Source organism: Peromyscus eremicus, chromosome 4 (assembly GCF_949786415.1).
Source record: "Peromyscus eremicus chromosome 4, PerEre_H2_v1, whole genome shotgun sequence".
In the NCBI taxonomy this organism is placed as follows: Eukaryota; Metazoa; Chordata; class Mammalia; order Rodentia; family Cricetidae; genus Peromyscus; species Peromyscus eremicus.
This window is the reverse complement of record NC_081419.1, coordinates 68,187,689-68,202,739: the sequence shown is the minus strand read 5'-3', so window position 1 is coordinate 68,202,739 and position 15,051 is coordinate 68,187,689. Positions and strand designations below refer to the sequence as shown.

The 15,051-nt window shown below is 42.0% G+C and overlaps 1 protein-coding gene across 10 annotated transcripts in view; it reads right to left on the bottom strand.

Annotated features, from left to right (window-relative positions):
• Positions 1-15,051, bottom strand: part of Phf21a (PHD finger protein 21A) — a 182,740-nt gene that overhangs the window by 30,834 nt on the left and 136,855 nt on the right. For all 10 annotated transcript variants that reach the window (XM_059260957.1, XM_059260956.1, XM_059260955.1 and 7 more), the window contains one exon: positions 7,990-8,220. In XM_059260957.1, coding sequence (XP_059116940.1) covers positions 7,990-8,220 — 231 coding nt within the window. The remainder of the gene's footprint in view (positions 1-7,989; positions 8,221-15,051) is intronic.

Below are 15,051 nucleotides of genomic sequence, written 5' to 3'. Positions count from 1 at the left end.
AGACAGTTGTCGTAGAGTTTTAAACACAGTATGCTATCAGCCTCATCTTTCAATTTAAAGTGCTTGAAAACCAAGAGCTTTTGAAGTGGTAAGCGAGCAAGCCATACCAGATGGCCTTCAATCTTAGTGTAACACAGGCTGTGGACGTGAAGCTCTGGTCAGAAGAACTCAATGACACAGATTTTTAAAGCAGTTTGTGTGTTGATATTGCTTTAAATGAGGTCAATACACTTTTGTTTGAAGCACCTCTAGTTGACGCAAATCATTATCAATACTGGATTAACTCTAAACTGATTATTCTAGCAAATACTGAATAAAAACAGAAATCCACCTAAATTATATACTTACCATTAACTCAATGGCTCCATAACATTAAACCTGACAAGTTACTTCACACTGTAACTCAGCATTTTTATTTTCCTTTACGTGTATTTAACTGTGTCTAATTTCATTTCACATACTCTAGGATCTATGTAATTCTATGTAGCACATAGGCCAAAGATGTAGTATGAATGTCACAGTGAAAGCTTCTTAAAGAATGTATTCACGGCTTAGCTAAGGTTCTCACTTCTGGTCTGCTGCTTACTCTATTACAAATATTTGGGAATTACATGAAGCAAACTCTTGGAGTATCAGGGTTTAGAGCAGAAGGGGACTTTGACCTGTAAGCATACTGAGAATGCCTCAGCTTTCCCAATGGGAAGAAGAGAAGATGCAGGAAAGATGGGTGTCCGGAATCAAAGACAATGATTTTCATGGAAGTTGTGTTTAGATCTGGTTAGTTAATGCTACTCAAGTCTGATGAGGTATTATAGTTGCATAAAGTTCTTTAGTTATGACAAAATGTGAACTTGACAGCTAGAAGTTCACACAGACATATATATAGTAACACTAAGAACAAAGTCCTTTTTGTTTTACTTTAATTAAAAATTTAAGATTTATTTATTTTATGTGTATCACCGTTTTGCCTGTATGCATGTATGTGTACCATATGTGGGTCTGAGCGCTTGCAGAAGTCAGAAGAGGAAATGGAGTTAGATATGCCTGTGGACTGTCATATTAGTGCCGGGAACCGAACCCAGGTCTCTGCAAAAGCAATGGTGCTCTCAACTGCTGAGCATCCCTCCAGCTCCTAAAAATGGTTTTCTGAGGACAAAGTCTCACTTGGTAGTCCAAGCTTGTGGTAATCAAACCTGTCTCAGCCTCCTGAACACTGGGATTACATGTGTGAACCACAAAGCTTGGCTAAATACCTTTCTTTGTATGTTTTGCCAAGTTTTTACTGTTAGCCTGTAAGATATGAGGCATTTAAACTTACAAACATATGATCCAATGTACAAACCAGAACTTCTTTCTTTCTTTCTTTTTTTTTTTTAAATAACAAGTGTCTTTAAAAAATATTTATTTATTTATTGTGTATACAGTATTCTGTCTGCATGTATGCTTACAGGCCAGAAGAGGGCACTGGATCAAATTATGGATGGCTGTGAGCCACTATGTGGTTGCTGGGAACTGAACTCGGGACCTCTGGAAGAGCAGACAGTGCTCTTAACCGCTGAGCCATCTCTCCAGCCCCCTCAAGGGATATTTCTATGGGCTCTAATTAACCTCCACATCAATTTTAGTGTCTGTTTAATTTTGAGTAAGAAGTCACCACTGTATACTCAACCACAAATAGAGCTCGCCCTCCCCTTTGTTTTAATAACTACATACCTCTTTTTATATGCATTTTATCATTACAAACGAGAAGGTTGTTTCTCTCCCTTCAGCAGCCACTGACTGCCTGTAGCTCTCCATCTAGGGGTATGGCCTTGACAGCCTGATGCTGTCATTACTCAGGTCTTGTTTGGGCAACCACATTGTTGAGATTTCATGGATACAGCTTCCCTGTCATGTCTAGAAAACACTGCCTCACAGCAGGGTCCCTCAGCTTAGGAAACTTCCCCGCATAATGTCTCCCTGCTGCCCGCTCCGATCACAAACATTAGTTTATTCCTTTTAGAAGTTACATATCTCATATATACCATACTTAAACCTATCTGTTCTTAGGACTTTTAATGGCTTTATATGACTATCAAATACCCAAGTTTTACCATACATTAGAGGCAGCCCCTTCTTGCCATCATTTCACACTCCATGTTCTAGCGACATGAGCCCACTTGCTACTTCAAAGGTGTGGTGGCTTGAGTGAAAATGTCCCCCGTAAACTCACAAATTTGAATGCTTGGTTTCTAGGTGCTGGACTATTTGGGAAGGATCAGGAGGTGTGGCCTTGCTGAAGAAGATGTGTCACTGCAGGGTGGAGTGGGGGGAGGGAGGCATAGGCTTTGAAGTTTTAAAAGCCCAAACCAGGCCCAGTCTCACTCACTTTCTGCCTCCTGCTTGGTGATTAGGATGTAAGCTCTCAACTACTGCTTTCACATCATGCCAGCTGGCCAGCAGCCACACCTCCACCATAATGATCATAAATTACCCCTATGAAACTGCTTCCAATTAAGTGCTGTCTTCTGTAAGTTGCCTTAGTCAACTTACAGAACAGTAACTAAGACAGAAGGCATGCTTTTGTTGTTTTCTGTTTACTTCTGTTGTTTTGAGACAGACTCACTATGGAGCCCAGGCTGGCCTTGAACTCTCCATCCTCCTGACTCATCCTCCCGAGTGCTGGGACTGTAGCACTACACCAGGCTTTGCATTTTCTTCTCTAAAAGAAAGATTTTATTCTAATATATATATATTTATTATTATTATTATTATTTTGGTTTTTTGAGACAAGGTTTCTCTGTGTAGCCCTGGCCATTCTGGAGTTCGCTCTGTAGACCAGGTTGGTCTCAAACTCAGATTCTCCTGCATCTGCCTCCCAAGTGCTGGGATTAAAGGCGTGCGCCACCACTGCCCAGATCTATTATTTTTAAATTTTAATTTTTAAATTTTGTGTAAATGTGTGTGTTTGAGTGGGGATTTGTGCATGTAAGTGCAGTGCCTGGGGAGGTCAGAAGAGGGTATCAGGTCCCTTGGAACTAGAGTTAGAGGCAGCTTGAGTTACTCAACACAAGAGCTGAGAAACTGAACTTTGGTCTTCTGTAAGGAAAGTACAGGCTCTTAACCTCTTAGCAGCAAAACCTACCTCTCCCGCCTCTTCTTTAAAAGATTTTTAAAACTTGTGTGTGTGCATGTGCGTGTGTGTGTGCGTGTGTGTGTGTGTGTGTGTGTGTGTGTGTGTGTGTGTTAGAATGTGCATATGAGTGTAGGTGTTCATGGAGGTTAGAAGATGGTAATGGATCCCCCCTGGAGCTGAAGTACAGGTGGTTGTGAGCTGAGGGACAAGGGTGCTAGTTAGTGAACTCTAATCCTTTACAAGAGCAGTGCATACTTTTAGCCACTGAGATCTTCTACAGGTTCCAAATTGACTTTTTATAAATTCTCCATTTTTTAATTATCTTCCTATCTACATCTATATGCTCTTTACTCTGTGCTCCACCATGGAAATCCCATTCATTGGTCCGGATCCTGTCTAATGCCACCTCCTTTAAGAAGTGCTTTTGATTCCTCTAGTGAAAATTACCTTCTCTCTGGTATTTTCAGTCCTTCACTGGTACTTTGAGTCTAGCCTCCACATTTCCTAGCTCAGTGCTTACACAGTGTGGACTCAATAAATATTTACAAAATGAATGAAAATGAATTACCATAATATGCCAGATTCTTGGCAGGGACTGTTGCTCTTTGTATACCATCAAGCACACAGAGAGCAGTCAATAAACACTGAATGGAACTCACTGCAAAGACAAACAACAGAAACCCAGAGGGCCATTGGGTTTAGCATTAAGCCTTTGCATTAAACAAAACAAAACAATATAAAATCAAGGTTAGCTAAATCAATTAAATGTATCAGGTGTGCTATCAGATGGAGAGAAGCTATGCAACACTGTTCTGGAGGCAGTGCTGGGCCCTGCTGTCCACCAGCCCAACGCAGAACTCAGGTGAACAGAGAAGCTACCAATTACGTATTTGTTTATAAATCTGCTTGATTTGTGTAACATAGACTATTACTTGAATAGAAAATTCCATGTATTAAAACAGTAAATTCTCGCATATCACCAAACAACAATTCTACCCTGTTCTTTCCATGTAAACACTCTCTGATCTAACTGCATTTTGAAAAGCGAACCTAACTCAACTCTGCCTAAAACCGCAGGAAAAGTAAATTTATAAGCAATCTTTGGGAAGTTATAAAAGTTCAAGGAAACCTTGAAAGAAGGAAGAAAGGAAGGGAGAGAGGGAGGAAGGGAGGGAGGCAGTCAGCCAGCCAGCCAGCCTGGACAGCTCACAGCTGGCTGTAACTCCAGTGGTGAGCCAATGCCCTATTCTGGCTTCTGCAGGCACTGCATGCATGTGATGTGTACATGTACATCCAGGCAAATACTCTCACATGCAGAGGCAGGAAGATCTTTGAGTTTGAGGTTAGTATGGTCTACATAGTAAGTTCCAGGTTAGCTGGAACTACATCGTGAGACCCTGTTGGAGGAAAAAAAAAAAGTCCAATTTACAGAGAGTACTGGATGATTAGTGGGAAAGTGTTTGATGCCCTAAGTTCTCTGATTGAAGACAGGGATTTATTTATTTATTTTTTTACTTTATCATTTTATGTGTATGAGTGTTTGACTGAATGCATGCATTTTACACTATGTGTTTGCCTAGTGCCCTTGGAGGTTAGAAGAGGGTGTTGGATGCCCTGGGAATGGAGTTACAGACAGAGATGCCATATGGATGCTGGGAATCAAACTCTGGTCCTCTGTAAGAGCAACAAATGCTCCTAACTGCTGAATCAACTCACCGACCTCCTTTCTCTTCCTAGGTTTCACACTGTGCTGGCATCCCCTTACCCGGAATTGCCTGGCAGCACAGACAAGTAGCTGAATGGACAGATTTCTCATTCAGAATTTCTGGGTTCAACTTTGGCTCTACTGAATACCATCTATTATATATGTTTTAAATTTTCCTTTCTAAAAATCTAAACTGTAGGATTAAGAGTGAAGAGCATGTCCACTACACATGCAAAATCCTGTGTAGTATGCTGGTATTCAGTAGCCTCTATCAAATTCTAGGCGTTGTTAGTTTTTTTAATAGGTGGTTCAATTCTTTACTTTAAAAATGTTATACATGGCTAGGTGGTGGTAGTGTATACCTTTAATCCCAGCACTTGGAAGGCAGAGACAGGCAAATCTCTGTGAATTTGAGGCCAGCCTGGTCTACAGAGTGAGTTCTAGGACAGCCAAGGCTATTACACAAAGAAACCCTGTCTTGAAAAACCAAACAACAACAACAACAACAAAAAGTTATACATGAACTAGTCCTAGGACTACAAATAATAATTAGATTTCCTCTACATACACAGTGAAGATTCAGTATGGGTATGTTTCAGAAGACCCAAACCACTCTGAAATATGTAAAGTAACTGTACTGAGTATTAACGTACATTTTTTCTAGGGAAGGGTACATAGCTTTCAACAGTCCTAAAGGGTTTTGTGATATACCCAATTCCAAGGACTAATACCTACTGTTCACTACTCTTATTCATTTATTTTTGTGATGCTAGGTGTAGTAGTTTGAATGCAATTGGCCCCCATAGGCTCATAGGGAGTAGCACTATCAGGAGGTGTGGCTTTGTTGGAGCAGGTATGGCCTTGTTGGAGGAAGCGTGTCACCATGGAAGCAGGCTTTGAGGTCTTATATATGCTCAAGCTATACTTCCTGTTGCCTGTGGGATCAAGATGTAGCTCCTTCTCTAGCATCATGTCTGCCTGCATGATGATAATGAACTAAACCTCTGAAACTGTAAGCCATTCAATTAGATGTTTTCCTTCATAAGAGTTTCTGTGGTCATGGTGTATCTTCACAGCAATAGAAACCCTAACTAAGACACTGGGGATGGAACATAGGATCTGACATATGGGTAAGTACTCTATTGCTGAGCTACAGCCAGCAACCCAACACATTAGAATCTTTTTGTTGTTGTTTTTCAAGACACTGTTTCTCTTGTAACAGTTCTAGTTGTCCTGGAACTCCATCTATAGACCAGGCTGGCCTTGAACTCACAGGATCCTCCTGCCTCTGCCTCACAGAATGCTGGGATTAAAGGCATTTGTCACCATGCTCAGCTAGACTTCTTTTATGTGTATAAGTGTTTTGTCTGCAGGCACATATGTGCACCATGTGCATGCCTGGTGCCTACTGAGGCCAGAAGAAGGCATCAATCCACTGTTACTAGAGTTATGGATGGCAGTACCACCACGTGGGTACTGAGAATTGAACTGGGGTCCTCTGTAAGAACAGTGAATACTCCTAACTTCCAAGCCTCTTCATCCCCCTCCCCCTTTTTTTTTTTTTTGGTTGATTTACTTATTTGGGTATGAGTATGTGCAGGTGTGCAGACGTGTCATTCTCCAGTTATCATCAATTTTGCTTTGTTTTTTATTTATTCATTTGGTGTGTGCACATGAGTGCCTGAGTATGTGTATGTACACCCTGTGCATGCAGATGCCTAGAGAGCCAGAAGGAGGAACTAGATTTCCTGGAACTGCACTTACAAATTGTTGCATGCCTCTCAATGTGGGTTCTGGGAACTGAACCCATGTCTTCTCCAAGAGCACCAAACACTGATAACTGCTGAGCCATCTCTCAGGCCTCACCTTGGTATTTGAGACAGGATCTCTCACTGGGATCTTGAACTTACTGATCCAGCTAGGCTGGCTGGCTAGCAAGCTCCAGGGATTCTCCTGTCTCTGCTCCCCTAGCACTGATATTAAAAACACACACACACATGACCACATACTAGTCCTTTTCTATGTATGTGTTGGGGTTAGAACTCAGGTCCTCATAGCTACACAGCAAGCACGTTACCCATGGAGCCACCTTGCCAGGCCCATCAGCTCCTTTCAAAAAGGTGCATTCATAATATATCTAAGGCTGTAGAGGTCAAGCTTGAATAATTTTCTTATTCAAATGTCAATTCCAAATATGCCCTTTCAGTGTGTCTTGACTCTCTCCTCACATTCTGTGCTAGGTAAAATGCCCTTTCCAGTAAAACGTTTCCACAGCTGCATCAGGCATTCTGAGTCTCACCTGCACCCTCATTCCAAGAATGTGGACTTGAAGCAAACATGTCATCTCTGTGGATAATAAAAACGTATTGCCCTCTTGAATGCTTCTGTCTACGCGGTCCCAAAAGCATGAGCACTGGAACAGCTCTATGCCTAATTGCTAAGAATTTCAGAAAAACAGTTCTAGAAGGGGTCAAATCACTTTAGAACAAATACAAATAAATACCCCCCAAAATTTCCAGACTTTAATTCAGTTGAGGTGCTCAGAGTGATTTGTCTTTGGTGTTGATGACAAGTAGAAAATCATTTAGCATGTATGTATGCATACATGTGTGTTCACGCATGTGTGTGTGTATGTGTTGCTAGGCTTGGGCATGGTTGGCAAGCACTCTATTGCTGAGCTCCATTCTCAATGGAAATCATTTAACTTTTTTTTTTCCCTCACTCCTTTTGGTTTTTTGTTTTTTGAGATAAGATCTCATACAGCCCAAGCTGGCCTCAAACTTTAATTTCTTATGTAGTCAAAGGTGACTGACTTTCTGATCCCTCTGCCTCCACCTCAGAGTGCTGGGATCACAGGCATAAACCACCACACCTGGTTTTATGTGGTGCTGAGGATCAAACCCATGGATTCATGAATGCTAGCTATGCCCTCAACCAACTGAGCCACACTTCCAACTCAGTCATTGGACTTTTGTTCCCTAGAAGGCTCTTTCCTTCTGCCAATGAATTTAACTGATCCTTATAGTGATAGCAAAACCCAAAACAAAACCCAGAAAACGTGCTTAGTGTTAGGAGAGCTTAGGATAGCTAAAGCAGGACCCAGTTCTACGTGATCAATAACTAATCAACACCCAGCACTCAGCCTTGGCTGCTCCACCCACACGGTTACCTGTGATGCAGTCAGGCTGGGCGGTGCTGCTGACTGCTGGGCGTGCTGCTGCTGCTGCTGCTGCTGCTGTTGCTGCTGCTGCTGCTGCTGCAGTGGCTGCAGTGGCTGTAGTGGCTGCTGCTGTGCTGTTTGTAGTTTATTTTCAGACTGTGACAATGGCTGTATCTGGAACTTGTCCGGCTGCTCTTGCTTGACTATCAGGTTCTTCCGCAGCTGCTCAACTACTCTTTTCTACCGAATGAAAACAGAAAACCTATCACAATGCTGTTCACTCTAACACCTTTCCACAACTAGCTTCCTCTAACATTTACTACATCTAAAATTTACAGATTCTAACATGAGGAACTCAAAGAACCTTACAGATACTGTAATTAAGATGAAACCACTGTTATAAGAAACATATTATATATAAAGGAAACTGAGGCATAAAGATTTAAAAAGTGAAGCAGAGCCTACTCCCCTCCCTTTCACTCTCCCTCCTTTTTTTCTTCCTCTCTTCTCTTTTCTCCCCTGCCACACTCTCTCCTTCAGGTAGCTTCACTACGTAGTCCAGTGGGCCTTGAACTCACTGTCCTGCTTCAGCCTCCCAAATGCTTGGATTATAGGGATGAGCCGCTACAGCCAGTTCAGATTTCTTGGCCACTGTCAATTTACCATGTGAGGCTGGAAGAGCAGAACAGCACAGCCGTATAAATGTAACTCTAGAGCTACACTGTCTAAACACATGCCCAGTTTATACGATGCTGGGCACGTGGTTTTAACTAACCTGTCCCGTAGTGCCCTGGTCTGTAAAATGAGACCATAGAGCACCTCTTATGAGCAACAACTGATCTATACGGAGTACTCAGAACTGACTGGCATATTACTGGTCATTATTAACTTTTTTTGTCTGATATTTAACAATTTAAGCAAGCATCATGTATCTATCCCAGTTTGAAACATTAAGTAGGGTTCAGGACATAGCTCAGTGGAACAGCACTTTGGTAACATTCGCAAGGCCTTCAGTTCAATCCATAGTGTATCTATCTATCTCTATCTCTCTCTCTCTCTCTCTCTCTCTCTCTCTCTCTCTCTCTCTCTCTCTCTCTCTCTCCCACCCTTATTTTTAAATGAAGAAGCTGTTGTATGCTATACAAACAAAAAGCATTCTGAACTACTGAAATGTGTAACTACTGAGTAGGATTTCTTAGCTGGGACAGATTTTAGGAATATATAATAGAATCATATGCTATCTGTTTAGGCAGAGTAGAAGTTTAATTACATAGAAGAGAAATTTAAAGTCAAGCTGGATGTAGTGATGTACGTCTTTAATCCCAGCATTCTGGAGGCAGAAGCAGGTGTATCTCAGTGAGAGTCCAGGCTAGCCTGGTCTACATAGTGAGTTCAAGGACAGTTTCTGATACATGGTGATATCTTTTTTTTTTTTTTGTTTTTCAAGACAGGGTTTATCTGTATAGTTTTGATGCCTGTCCTGGAGCTCACTCTGTAGATCAGGCTTGCCTTGAACTCACACAGATCCTCCTGGCTCTGCCACCCGAGTGCTGGGATTAAAGGCATGCACCACTACCGCCCAGCCATAGTGAAATCTTGTCTCAAAAAAAAAAAAAAAGAAAGAAAGAAAGAAAGAAAGAAAGAAAGAAAGAAAGAAAGAAAGAAAAAGAAAAAAATAAATAAGAAAATTTAAAGTCAAGGTTTATAAACTTCCTGGGCTGTGCTTTAAAAAAAAAAAGGATGTATTTTTTGATATTTTCATTATTATAATAATCTATCCCTCCTTACCTGCCTCTCCTTTCTTTCTGGCACAGAAAAGTGGTTCTCAACCTGTGAGTCACAACCTCTTGGAGGATCAAATGACCCTTTTTACAGGGGTCACCTTGACCATTGGAAAACACAGATATTTACATTATGATTCATAACAGTAGCAAAATTATAGAAAACAATTTTCTGGCTAGGAGTCACCACAACATGAGGAAGTGTATTAAAGAGTTGCAGCCTAACTAGGAAGGTTGGGAAGCACTGGGGTTGACCATACACACACTAGGCAAGCACACAGCCATTAGCCACCCCACCAGACTCTATAAGCAGTCCACTTGATTACCAAGTGAGAGAGAGCTACGAGGATGCAGGGCTCTGCCCACAGCTCCACTCTGCTGAGCACTGTGCTGCTAAGCACACTCCTCATCCTCTGCACAGAGTGTGCACAGTCACTGGCTCAGAGGAGCTGCCCCACCATCTGGGGCCAGGCCGGTCTCTGACTCTCCTGTCTCAACCACTAGCAAAAAGGAAAACATCGTTCCTCCTCCAACACTTTCAAGTGAAATTTTTGATAATAAAGGTTGATATTTTCTGATATAGATTATGACTGAAGAAAATGGAGCTTAGTGCTAGTTGAGATTAGTATAGTTTTGATTAATTAACTTTTTGAGATAAAGTCTCAAGTATAAGGTTCTCCCAGGCTAGTTTCAAACTCACGGTGTAGTCAAGGATGACCTTGAACTGATCATTTTTGGAGTTCTGGGAATATATGTGTCACCACCATACCTAGTTTATGCAATGCTGGGGGTCGAACCCAGGGGCTCATATACGCTAGTCAAACAGCCTACCACTGAACTACACCCCATGCCCTCAAAAGAAAGCTTTAAATAAGGGGCTCATGGAATCCAGAACAGTCAGGTTAATTTGCAAATTACTAATGTGGCTCTAACTGACTTTGCTGCTCAAAGTCTCTAAAGAACCTGAACCCGAAAGCTACTTCACTTAGCATGTTGGAGTAGTAAAATATCCATAAAATAGATTTAAAAAAAAACATTTAAGTTAATACTAACTTTCACATCCCTGAAAAGTTTTTAAATATTGTTATTCTTTTCAAATAATGAAAATATTACATAAAGGCCAATTTAGGGGAGGGAACCAACCGTACATTACACACCATATTAGCACTGCCTTTATGGGTATAAAAAATGTTTTTAATGCAGTCCAAGGCTTTTGGAGAAGACACAAGCAGAATAAAAATTTAATACACTATAAAATACTTATAAAAATAATGTTGAAGTCTTCAAACTATTTCCTGAGTGTAAAAGGCCCTGCAATGGAGGTGGTGCAGTTCATGGCGGGGAACTGCAGGGAACTGTGAGCACTGCACTGAGACGTTAACCCTGGTGCCTGTCTGGACACTTAGATGTTTAAAAGTGAAATATTATTAGAATTGCTTTCAGTCTTCCTCCTCATCAGATATCAAGTAGGCGTTACCAGAGAAAATGACTCCCGCAAATCTTTTTACAAACAGAGAGAGAAAGCAGGAGGACATGAAAGGGTGGCCCTTGCCAAAGGGAGAGGGTGTGAAGTGGTGTACCAGGCACAGGAGGACATGGCGTTTTCTCCTCTCCAGCCACCGGTAGGAACTACAGTGTGTTGTCCTGATTAGCCTACGGAAGTGAACTACAATGAAGACAAAGCCCAGCACCTGTTCCCTGTGGTGTGTGAAAAGGCAAGGAACCGCAGAGGCAAGACCTAAAGAGATGCAGGCTAGAGAACTCTTCAGCCAGACAGCTAGAGCAGGGTGATGGCCAATCAGAACCAGAGGCGGAGTGGGAGTCAGGTGAGTCACACTGCGTTTATAACAGTTCCTCCCCAGAGCCTAAAACAAAGTCCTGAGACCTGCTGGTGGGGAGGGAAACCTACACCCAAATACTTGTAAAGCTACATCAGTCCTTAAGAGAAAGGAAAAAAGCCTGTGGGTTGGACGGTTCAGATCTCATGAGCTGGGTAGTTTCCTGAAGAAGACAGTTCCAGTATTTGAAAGCCTTGCCCAGACCAGAACAGTCTGGTCTCTGTCCCTGCTGCTCTCACCGACTGTAATACCATAGGCACGTGGCTGTGTTTGTCTGCAAGTTTTGAGAGCTCAAGGTTTGGGGAATGTTGTTGCTGCCTGTCACTTAAAAGTCTGAGTTGAGTGCAGTCAGAAGTCCAAGGATGGAAAGCAGAGAGCTCTGTTGCAGAGGTGTCCTGCACACCAGCAAGGCCAGGCTGCCGAGGGAGCACTGCATGCCTGAGAGATTTTCTAAGTCCCACAGTCTCGATACTCAGACACACACAAAAACAGTTCAGAGGACGTGGGTCAGCACCAGCTCTGGGTACAAGTGAGAGAAGACAACGATGGTATATCAGAAATCCTAACCAAGTGTGATCAGGCAGCATTCTCAATGCCTCATACAAAAGACATCCTCTCATCACCCAGCAGATGGGCCTACACTTTCACCACTGTGGTTTGAACAAAGAAATCATGGTTTTGTTAGTTTGTTGGTTTGTTTTGTTTTTTTGCCAGCCATTACTGGAGGTAACTCTAGTATAAACAGTAGATTTTCAATGGTGTTCACATATGAGAAAGATCTTTAAATGTGGCAAATTATCTCAGTTCATTATCCTGAAGGTCTCAGGAAAGATTAAATATCACAAACTGGCCATTTGACATTACTAAAAAGTTTTAAAAGGTTTTTAAAGATTATTATTAGTACTACTAATTAATTTTGAAGAGAGGGTCCCTCTATACAGTGTTGGCTATCCTGGAACCTACTATGTAGATCAGGCTGGCCTCTACCTCACAGAGATCCATCTGCCTCTGCCTCATGAATGCTGGGGTTAAAGGCGTGCTTAAAAAGGTTTGTTTTGTTTTGTTTTGTTTTGTTTTGTTTTTTTGTTTTTAAAGGAAGTGGTAACTGAAGAAAAAGAAAAAGAAAATTAGGAAAGAGTGATGGTGGACGGGAGGGAGAAAGTAAACAGCTTCTAGACTTCTCCCAGTGTATTTTCTATAAACAACAGGCCAGTGCGGCCTGCTCCTAGAAGGGCTGGTCCTGCCCCCCAATCCCTCTGTCAAGTGTTCTATATTAGTCTGTGACGGACGAGCCCCTCACCTCCTTGACTCTTATATCACACGGTTTCATCTGGGCTTGTTCAGGCAGAAGAGTTCACAAGGTATCAGTGATCGATACTGTGACATTCAGAACTGTATAGATCCAATAAACAGAATATAGGCTCATATTCCTGTTATCTCAAGCAGCAGTTCCAAGTTCCCTGGCCATGAACACAGAAAGAGATGGAGAACAGGAGGGCAAGCCTACCACTCCCCATGTGAGCCACTCCCTGTTTCCATCACATCTGTGCACAGATTCTAGAGCGTGTCTCTCAGAAGAAACTCAAGCACTCAACCCTTTTCTCCACAGCTGGATGCTGGTGCTTCAAATCTTTGCTTTTGCACAAGGTCACTCAACTAGTTTGTGCTCTGTGCAGCAGCATCTATTCTGAATCAATTATGAGAAAGCCACACCTCTCAAAAAACTTCTTTCAAAGTAATGCCTTAAACATTTACCCTTTATCCCCAAGAACTAATGTAGAATCTGAAATGTGACCTTTACCTTTAAACAAGAGGCTGACTAAGAAGTTCTGAAACTAAAATGTGAAGAACCAGTTTCATTCATCTTCACATCCAAAATACAACAAGCATATGTCCAGGTCTTCAGACTCATCCACTGCTCAAAATGAAACCAGAGTATTAAATTATATGTGAACAGAGAAACTAACCTGGATTGGTATTTGCTGGTATCAGAACTTATCAAATGACACTGAAGGAGGCGGTGTCTCAGTGATGGAGGGGGGCATGCGGCTGCTCAACTGGAACTCAACTACTGCACTTAGAATGAACCACACTCATTAACACTGCAGATGCAGCAAACAGACATGACAGTCTTCAGAACGTGTCATACAATTGTCCTCTATGTGGCCATGCACGGTGGCACAGCCTGCCATCCTAGCTAGCACTCAGGACATGGAGACAGGAGGACTCCAGGCCAGCCTCGAATAAGCAGAGACCCCTTTCAACATGAAACAAAACTGCCATGTGTTACTAACCTTAGTGGTCAAACTACAACTCTGAACAAAAGGTGTGTGTTGTTTAAAGAGACAGAATTAAGTGAGACTCCACCATTTTGTGAGGAGAAACACAAAACATCATTTTCTGAGCACAAATATGGGAGGAAAGCAGTGAGCTCCCCACTCAATGCAATAAGCAGACTCAATCGAAGACTATGCAGTGCGCTATAGGAGAACGCTCCCGGGGGAGCACGGGACAGAATTCCAGCAGGGAGGAGGAGAGGGGTGCTGGTAGCAGTGGCTGTAAAAACATACTTTGCTAAAAATAATTGCATTTTATTCACTTGTAAGATACTAGAAGGCTTTCCCCGAACTCTCTGAGATGAGTTTTAGTAAGAATTAGACAAACAGCTTCTGCAAGGCATCAAGGAATTGGTACAGTCTGATAGAAAGGAATTAAGGAGCAGGGGAGTTCACATTACCAAAGCTTTTCCCAATAATTGTCTGTATGGATGTTTAACAGACGGCAGAGAACACATATCACGATATTGACTAGGCTACGGCTTACCTTCTTAATTAAAAAAGGCTTTGGGGTTTATTCTTTCAGAACACATACTTCAGCTAGGTGCAGTGGCTCATACCTTTAATTCCAGCCCTCAGAAAGCTGAAGCAGGAAAGCTGCTGTGAGCCCAACGTCAGCCTGGGTACTAGAGCGAGATTCTGTCTCACACACTCCATCATGCATGCGTACATAGTTATTTGCACGAAGGAATTTTACATTTCGTCTCCATGTCACTGAGATCTACACTCTTATCTCTAAAGGGTAAGCCTATTGGAAAAGCAGTTTATTTTAATAATAAAAAGTAGTTTTTATTTTAAAAATAAATTTCCTTATTTAGTTCACTCACATTCTAACAGGTAAGCACAACGCCAGCTTCTTCCCAAATTTTGTATGTATGGCAATGAAACACTAATAATTTTGCCACAGTGGAACTCTACTCATACCAAGGGGTCCTAAGAGCCTGGGGCCTGCAACAGGAAAGGGTGTAGAGAGAGCTACAGAGCTCAGTACACAGCACAGAAGCTGAGGTGCAGCATGATGGCAGAGCATTTCTGTTGTATATTCCAGGCCCCAGTTCAATCCCCACTACCATAAAAAGGTAAAGACCAGTATGTCTGGGTCCAATAGTGGTTACA